The 9,488-nt window shown below is 36.1% G+C and overlaps 1 protein-coding gene across 1 annotated transcript; it reads left to right on the plus strand.

The window, feature by feature from the left end:
- The first annotated feature begins 8,126 nt into the window (after positions 1 to 8,126).
- LOC123948563 (olfactory receptor 1440-like) lies at positions 8,127 to 9,074 on the plus strand. Its single transcript, XM_046015776.1, has one exon. The coding sequence runs from the start codon at positions 8,127 to 8,129 to the stop codon at positions 9,072 to 9,074; it is 948 nt and encodes a 315-aa protein (XP_045871732.1).
- The last annotated feature ends 414 nt before the right edge of the window (positions 9,075 to 9,488 follow it).

Genomic DNA, 9,488 nt, shown 5'->3' on the forward strand with positions numbered 1-9,488 from the left:
AGTGAAACCATATGATAATTGTCTTACTCTGATTGAGTTATTTCACTTAGCATAATCCCCTCTAGTTCCACCCATGTAGATGTAAATGGTAGGTATTCATCCTTTCTGATGACTAAGTAATATTCCATTATATCTTTGGACCACATCTTCTTTATCCATTCATTTATTGCAGGGCATCTCAGCTCCTTCCACATTTTGGCTATTGTGGAGATTGCTGCTATGAATATTGGGGTGCCTGTGCCCTTTCTTTTCAGTACACCTGTATCCTTGGGCTAAATACCCAGGAATGCAATTTCTGGATCATAGGATAGCTCTATTTTTAGCTTCTTGAGGAACCTCCATATTGTTTTCTAGAGTGGCTACACCAACTTGCATTCCCACCAACAGTGTAGGAAGATTCCCCTTTCTCCGTATCCTCTCCAATATTTGTTGTTCCCTGTCTTGTTAAGTTAGCCATTCTAACTGGTGTAATGTGGTATTTAACTGTGGTTTTGATTTGTATTCCCTGATAACAGGCGATGTTGAGCATTTTTTCATGTGTCTGTTGGCCATTTATGTGTCTTCTTTGAAGAAGTGTCTGATAACAAGTCTTCTAGCTCACCCAATGATAATAGCAGTGGGTGCAGAAATGAAATATTTGTTTTTATACTCCAAAAAGATAATGCCCAATTCAAAATATTTATTAAGCATTTTTGTGAATTTAAAATGTATATTAAACATGTCATAAATAGTAGAAAAATTCAACCATATCTATTTCTGTGTGTTCAGTGCCATTGTCTAGGATCAATATTCAGGGCCAGAGAGCAGAGAGCTTGGCTAGGGTATACAAAAATGTCTCTGGCTTTCAGGAAATTAAAGCCTAGCTGGGGAAATCACTGTATATTACTTTTGTGTCATAAGAATAACATAAGAGAAAATTCTCTGGAGTTTTAATATAAACTGAGTCACAGAGAGGAGGTAAATAATGGAACATTTATTGAAAGCTTATTCTGTCCCAGATAATTTCATAATAATACTAATATCCATGAGCAAGCAACCTCCCACTCTGTGCCAGGAATTGTGTAAGGTGCCTTATCTGCATGATCCTATGCTACCCTCACCATGACCCTACAGACAATCCTTATGTCCCCATTTCATTATTGAAGACATTGAAGTTCAAAAGATTAAAGCAACTTGGTCAAGGTCACACAGTAAATGCTGTCAACCCAAAACTAATACTTATGTTCTTCCTCTTCTTCTGGGTTTATTCTGAGGTCCATATTTATTCAAGATCATAATTAGAACCCCTTTCTGAAAAGGTCATTCTCAGTGTATTAAGAATTCCTGATATCCGGTGATATCTCTCAATGAACATACACACTTGGACATTAGCTTATGACTGAAGATAAAGTTGAAAGTGTAATTAACCTCTTTAAATTAGGATAACCATGTGGGATATTGAAGTTATGTTTTTAAGTACATCATTGTGAAATAATTGTAGGAAACACCTTTTTCAAGTTTACAATGTGGCAGACTGAAAAATATAATGAGGAAGTTACTAGCATTCTACATTCATTTTCTATACCAGTCACAATGACAGTGATTATTACCTAAGTGGATAAGACAAGCAATCATAGAGTGAAGAAAATGCAGACATCAGGAATTTTCCAGGAAGATGAAGTATGATTATTGTGTAGGATAGAGTTAGTAAATGGACAATTAGTAAAATATTAGTAAAATGTAATGAATCACATTGTAATGCATATATTTGTGCTTAAAATTATTTTAAAAGAATGTTTTCTTATTTTTTTATTTTTTATTGTGTTATGTTAGTCATCATACATTACATCATTAGTTTTTGATGTAGTGTTCCATGATTCATTGTTGGCATATAATACCCAGTGCTCCAGGCAATCTGTGCCTTTCTTAATACCTATCACCAGGCTCATCCATCTCCTCACCCCCTCCTCCCTTCTAAAACTCTCTATTTGCTCCCGGAGTCCATAGTCTCTCATGGTTCACCTCCCACTCTGATATCTCCCCCTTTATTTTTCCCTTCTAATGTCCTCCATGCTATTCCTTCTGTTCCACAAGTAAGTGAAACATATGATAATTGACTTTCTATGTTTGACTTATACCACTTAGCATAATCCCCTCCAGTCCCATCCAAACTGATGCAAAAGTTGGGTATTCGTCCTTTCTGATGGCTGAGTAATATTCCATTGCATATATAGACCACATCTTCTTTATCCATTTGTCTGTTAAAGGGCATCATGGCTCTTTCAACAGTTTGGCAATTGTGGACATTGCTGTTATGAACATTGGGGTGCATATAGCCCTTCTTTTCACTACATCTGTATCCTTGGGGTAAATACCCAATAGTGCAATTGCTAGGTCATAGGGTAGCTCTATTTCTAATGTCTTGAGGAACCTCCACATTGTTTTCCAAAGTAGCTGCACCAATTTGCATTCCTACCAACAGTGTAAGAGGGTTTCCCTTTTTCTACAACTTCTCCAACATTTGTTGTTTCTTGCCTTGTCGATTTTTGCCATTCTAACTGATGTAAGATGGTTTCTCAGTGTGGTTTTGATTTGAATTTCCCTGATGGCTAAATCATTCATCAGATGAATACTTTTTCATGTGTCTGTTAGCTATTTGTATGTATTTGTATATGTAGCTATTTGTATGTCTTCTTTGCAGAAGAAGTCTGCAGTAGAAGTCTGCTCATGTCTTCTGCCCTTTTTTGACTTGATTATCTGTTTTTTTGAGTGTTGACTTTGAGAAGTTCTTTATAGATCTTGGATACCAGCCCTTTATCTGTAGTATCACTTGCAAATATCTTCTCCCATTCTGTGGGCTGCCTCTTTGTTTCATTGACTGTTTCCTTTGCTGTGCAGAAACTTTTTATCTTGATGAAGTCTCAGAAGTTCATATATGCTTTTGTTTCCCTTGCCTTTGGAGTTGTGTCTTGAAAGAAGTTGCTGTGGCCGATGTTAAAGAGGTTACTGCCTATGTTCTCCTCCAGGATTTTGATGGATTCCTGTCTCACACTGAGGTCTTTCATCAATTTAGAGTTTATCTTTGTGTATGATGTAAGAGAATGGTCCAGTTTCATTCTTCTGTATATAGTTGTCCAATTTTCCCAGCACCATCTATTGAAGAGACTTTCTTCCATTGGATATTCCTTCCTGTTTTGTCAAAGATTAGTTGACCATAGAGTTGTGTCTGTTTTTGTGCCAGTAACATGCTGTCTTGGTGATCACCACTTTGTAATATAGCTCAAAATCAGACAACATGATGCCCCAGCTTTGTTTTTCTCTTTCAACATTTCCTTGGTGATTCAGGTTCTTTTCTGGCTCCATACAAATTGTTTGTTTCAGCATCTTGAAAAATGCTGTTAGTATTTTGATTTGGATGGCATTGAAATTATAGATTGCATAGACATTTTAACAATATTTATTCTTCTGATCCATGAGCATGGAATGCTTTTTCATCTTTTTGTGTTTTCTTCAATCTCTTTAATGAGTATTCTGTAATTCCTAGAGTATAGATCATTTACCTCTTTGGTTAGGTTTTTCCAAGGTATCTTATGGTTTTTGGTGCTATTGCAAATGGAATTGATTCTCTAATTTCTCTTTCTACAGTTTCATTGTTAGTGTATAAGAAAGCAACTGATTTCTGTGCATTGATTTTGTATCCTGCCAAAGTACTGAATTGCTGTATGAGTTCTAGTAATTTGTGGGTAGAAACTTATGGGTTTCCCACATAGAGTATCATGTCATCTGCAAAGAGAGAGAGTTTCATTTCTTCATTTCTTCTTTGCAATTTGAATACCTTTTGTTTCTTTTTGTTGTCTTATTGCCAGGACTTCTAGTACTCTGTTGAACAACCGTGGCAAGAGTGGGCATCCTTGTTGTGTTCCTTACCTCAGTGAGAAGGCTGTCAGCTTTCCCCCATGAGAATGGTATTTACTGTGGGTTTTTCATAGATGGATTTTATGAAGTTGAGTAATATTCCCTCTATCCCTATACTCTGAAGAGTTTTAATCAGGAAAGGATGCTGTATTTTGTCAAACACTTTTTCTACATCAATTAAGAGGACCATGTTGTTCTTCTCTCTTACCTCATTAATTTGTTCTATCACACTGATTGATTTGTAGATGTTGAACCACGCTTGCATCCCAAGGATAAATCCCTCCTTTCAGGTCTACTCTGTGATTTATGTTGGGCTGACTTAGTTCCTTTGCAGGGAGAAAAGTTGCTTCTTCTCTCCTTTCTGTCATTTGAGCTACACTCTGAAATTCATTCCATTTCTTTTTCTGAGAGAGAAATACTTTTTATTTGAAGAATTATATTGTGTGGGTCCTCATGTATTGAGTGTCAAACATGATTGTATAAAAGTATGCACTGTATGACTTGTGATGGTAAATATCACCATCTGGGATCCAAGTGAGGTCAATAGAAAAACTATCTTGTCTACCAAGAGTAACATGAGAAATGATAAATCATTGGTGTTTTAAGCCATAAGTTTGGTTTGTTACATAGCCATTCATAACTGATATATTAGCTGTTAATATTAAAAATACTTATTCTTGGCCAAAATCACAGGCTAAGTTCTATTGGAAAAGCACATGAAAGTAAAATACAAACTATGAAATTCTTACTCTACTAGAAAATATAGGTGCTGTGGGAGTTTAGAAGAAAGAATTCAAATTAAAAATAGGGAAAGTTTTCCAGAGTAATGCTTTCTTTTATACATTGTGTATTTCTCTGTTCATACTAAATCACCTATTTTCTTTTCCTGCCTTTCTGAAAATGTATGAAGAGCTATAATGAATTGTCCCAGGAGCCATTTGAAATACTTATTTAATCTTCCCTCTGCTGCTTTCAAATGATAGTCTTACTTGGTGCCTCACGGATGTTAGATAGTCAGTGAACATCAAATTATTTTCTGAGCCACCAAGAAACATTCTTGGTAGCTCATAAATAGTGCTTTAATTTGACCTTTATTATTAAAGAGAAATAAATGTAAAACATTTAATTCATGGGATATAAAATTTTATTTGCGAAATACAACATTGTGTTAAGGGAGAAAGATAGAAAGCAAGAACAGAAGAATGACTGTTTCTTGGTACCACATACTGTTCCCTTGGGTTGCAAACATATGACTAATTTATTAATGCTATTTGTTCTCCAAAAGTTTACAAATGGTGTTTACATGTGGAGCAACTGCTCACCGGCCTTTATTTTCAAACTTCTAAATCTATTTTTTCATAAGTTTCTTTTTGCATGGGATTCTTACAGTGTGTCTGCACTTAATTTCCATAGTAAAATATTTCAGAAGAACGGTAAGATTGCCCCTTCAAGGTTCAGTAGGTTTACTGTTCTTGATGTCATCCATTTGACATCATAGGTGATAAGATTGCAAGGGCTGCTTGGCCAGCCCACCCATTTCATATGCCTGAAGGAAAGTAAGGGAGCAGCATTTATTCTGCTATTTTGGGCCTTTTTTTTTCCTGATCATGGCCAGTGATCTTGATTGTTGTATGTTTGGTTTTGAATGAACAATGGGAAATTGTGAAAACCAACAATAAAAGGAAAAAAAGGAAAAATAACTTTAGGAATCAATATGAGATATTCTCTCTGTCTTCCAGTTATATAAACTTTCTCAATACTGGCTGTTTTAATCATCATCTTTATCTAAAAAAGAAAAAGTACATTTAAGTACATAAAAGAAAAAGTATACTGTAATGTATATTTTACTGTTTCTGTCTTATCATTAAAAAAGTTTTTATTTAAAATATGTCAACGATACAAAAGGATAAAAACAAATCACTTCACTGAAAGCATTTCCTATAATTTCAAAAATAACCTTAAGATTTCAGGATGGGAACGCCTGGGTGGCTCAGTGGGTTAAGCCGCTGCCGTCAGCTCAGGTCATGATCCCAGAGTCCTGGGATCGAGTCCCGCATGGCCTCCTTGCTCGGCAGGGAGCCTGCTTCTCTCTCCACCTCTGCCTGCCTCTCTGCCTGCCTCTCTGCCTGCCTGTGTGCTCTCTCATTCTCTCCTTCTCTCTGACAAATAAATAAAATAAAATACATAAAAAAAAAATTTCAGGATGGCCAGGGTCACGTGTACCTTCAAAACACCCATGACAAAATATACCGAGAAATACCACAGGAACTAGTATTTCCAAAGAAACCTTTTCTAAATTTTTTGAAATATAAATTCTTTATGAACTTAACTGATGGAATCTTTCAGTTTCTGCTGAAGGATGTTCTAAGCATATAAACCTGTGATTTAGATTTTACTGTGGAAACATAGTCTGGATCTTGTGGCCTCATCAGGGAACTGATAGATAATATTGAGTCAAGACAGTTTTCCCCTCCAGGTAGTTAAATGATCCTCTTCTTTGGGTATTTAAACTCAGATTAGTAATATCATAGAATAGTGGGTCACTTTTCTTTATGTTTTTCTACCACAATTACTGCTCCTGTCAAGTATAGTAGAGTCCCTGTGATACACAGAGAATTGCCACAATGATCTCATTTTACAGATGAGGAAACTGAAGACACAGAGAAGTTGTAACAATGAAGGGACAGAGCTTGGAATCACAAATGTCACTAGAACCAGGTGCTTTGGTCCAAATTGGTAGTCATAGTATTACAATATTTATAAGAACTTGTAGTGTTATCTCTTCTGTAACCTAAATCAACAGCTTAGCAAAAAACAAAAACAAAAATTAAAAAAACTTTATTTCTTCCCAAATTAATATAATAATAAAATGCAATACAAATACCATTTTGTTTGATGAGTTCATCATAAAGATCTTCTGAAGACCTAAACATAAGAACCATCAAAACATTCTCAGTGAAAAAAAATGAGGAAACTTTCTTCTTAACAGTTATAAAAATGTTCTATAATTTATTAATAAAATTTGATTGTAAATCATTAGAAAATATGCAGGACTGGACAGATGGCACATGGAGTGACAGATTAAAAACTGAGCAGAACAGGGAACCTATTTTAAAAAACTTCATCATAAAGGTGACTTTATTCAGTGGAAAAATCATTCAATAAATTGTGCTGAGACAAGTGGCAATCAGTTTGGAATGACAAAACCAAAGTCATCCCAGATTTATGCCTTGCATTATGCACTAAAACAGTCTAGAAAATTTAAATGTACATATAAAAGTACAAGAGAACAAGAAAATATAGAAAAAAACATATTTTTTGGTTGTGAAAAGAAATCTTTTTTCAGTAAGAACAAAGCCAGGAACCATATATTTCACAGAAAATCGGCTACCTAAAAATAAAAGTAATCTGTAAAACAAAATACAACATAAACAATGTTGATAATAATAAACTTGGAAAAGAATTAGCAAAATGTATGTGGGTGAAAGTTATCATCCTGGATATGTAAAGAGCTCCTGCAAATCAATAATGAAGACCAATTAGACAAATAGGCAAAAAATGTATATTAGCAAATCAGTAAAGTAAATGCAAAATTAAAAACAATGAATTTTTTTCATCTAAGGTCACCAAGGACTAAAGTTAAATAATTACAGGTAGTGTTGACAATAGAATGGCCTGGGATATTGTCATAAAATCTTGATACTTGTGTAAATTGGTACCAACTTTTTTTTAAAGGTTTTATTTATTTGACACAAAGATAGAGAGTACAAGTAGGCAGAGCAGCAGGCAGAAGGAGAAGCAGGCTCTTCAGTGAGCAGGGATCCCAATATGCGGCTCTATCCAGGACACTGGCATCATGACCTGAGCCAAAGGCAGCCGCTTAACAAACTGAGCCACCCAGGTGCCCCTAGAACCAACTTTTAAAAAACAATTTGGCAACAGTGTGTGTGTGTGTGTGTCTGTGTGTGTCTGTGCATGTCTCTGTGTGTCTGTGTCTGTGGGTCTGTGTAGAAATTTTTGCAAAAATGTATTCCAAAATATTAAGAGTAGCTGTGAAATGGGCTCTCCAATGGTTTTTAAAATAATTTTTATGTTTAAAAAAGTTGTCTTGACTGTGGATATCTTTTTGTTCAAATAATGAAACCATATTCAAAACAAGTAAGTTTCATAATATTAAGTTAGTCAATCATTTACCCAGGGAACTTTCTGCAGATTGAAGATACTTCAAGACAATGGCTGGAGGAAGGAACAATACAATAGTCAACAGATTCATTCTTTTGGGATTCTCAGATTATCCCAAGCTCAAGATTGTTCTCTTTGCAGTATTTTTGGGTTCTTACTTCCTGACAGTGGCCTGGAACCTGAGCCTCATCATCCTGATTAGGATGGACTCTTACCTACATACACCCATGTACTTCTTCCTCAGCAACTTATCCTTCTTAGATTTTTGCTATGTTACCTCCACAACCCCCAAAATGCTCTCAGACTTTTTCCAGAAGCCTAAATCCATCTCCTTTTGGGGATGCACCATACAGTACTTCTTCTTCTCTAGCCTGGGTCTGACTGAGTGCTGTCTCCTGGCAGCCATGGCTTATGACCGATATGCTGCCATTTGTAATCCTTTGCTCTATACTGCCACCATGTCGCCCACCCTCTGTGTCCAGATGACAGTTGGAGCCTATATAACTGGTCTCTTTGGTTCATTGATCCAACTGTCTGCCTTACTTCAGCTCAATTTCTGTGGGCCAAATATTATCAACCACTTCTTCTGTGATCTGCCTCAATTATTAGTCCTATCCTGCTCTGAAACCCTTTTCCTAAAAGTCATGAAATTTGTGATAGCAGTGATTTTTGGTGTGATATCTGTCTTTGTCATCATGATATCTTACGGTTATATCGTTGCCACCATCCTGAAGATAAGCTCCGTTGAAGGCAGGTCCAAGGCTTTCAACACCTGTACTTCTCACCTGACCGCAGTGATCTGTTTTTTTGGATCAGGACTCTTTGTCTATATGCACCCCAGCACAGATAATTCTCTGGGCCATGACAAGATGGCATCAGTCTTCTATACAATGGTTATCCCCATGTTGAATCCTTTGATTTACAGTCTAAGGAACAAGGAAATCAAAGATGCCATTAAGAGGTGTAAGAAGAGAGCATTTTCTCATTGTCATGGTTAAAGATCTGGTAGGCTGGTGGCCCTGGTGGTTGGAATTTTCTAGACTATGCAAGGGAAATGCGTTTAACTTTATTCAATCCTATTAACCTTCTGGCAGGATTGCAAATGCGTCAACCCATCTGAATCCAGGACTGGGTCAGTGTGATGCAAATCCTATGGCATCTTTGAATCTCAACAGTCAGCTCTTTTCTTGTATACCAGTAATGACCACACAAAGCAGTTAATATATTAAATGTTATAATAATATAAACCTTCAGTTCCTTGGTGTTTGACCTTTACATACTCTTTCAGAACTTCTGCCTACAGGCTGGTGAGATTAGGGCTAAACACAAGACCAGTAGTCTTTCTCATTCATACATATCACAAGCAGAATCATGACCTCTTCATTCCAGACTTCAAACTCTTTAGGTACCTG

This window comes from Meles meles, chromosome 8 (assembly GCF_922984935.1).
Source record: "Meles meles chromosome 8, mMelMel3.1 paternal haplotype, whole genome shotgun sequence".
Taxonomy (NCBI): Eukaryota; Metazoa; Chordata; class Mammalia; order Carnivora; family Mustelidae; genus Meles; species Meles meles.

Bases quoted from the DNA above. Each gene is read 5' to 3' on its own strand.
- LOC123948563 (XM_046015776.1), top strand. From the start codon at position 8,127: ATGGCTGGAGGAAGGAACAATACAATAGTCAACAGATTCATTCTTTTG.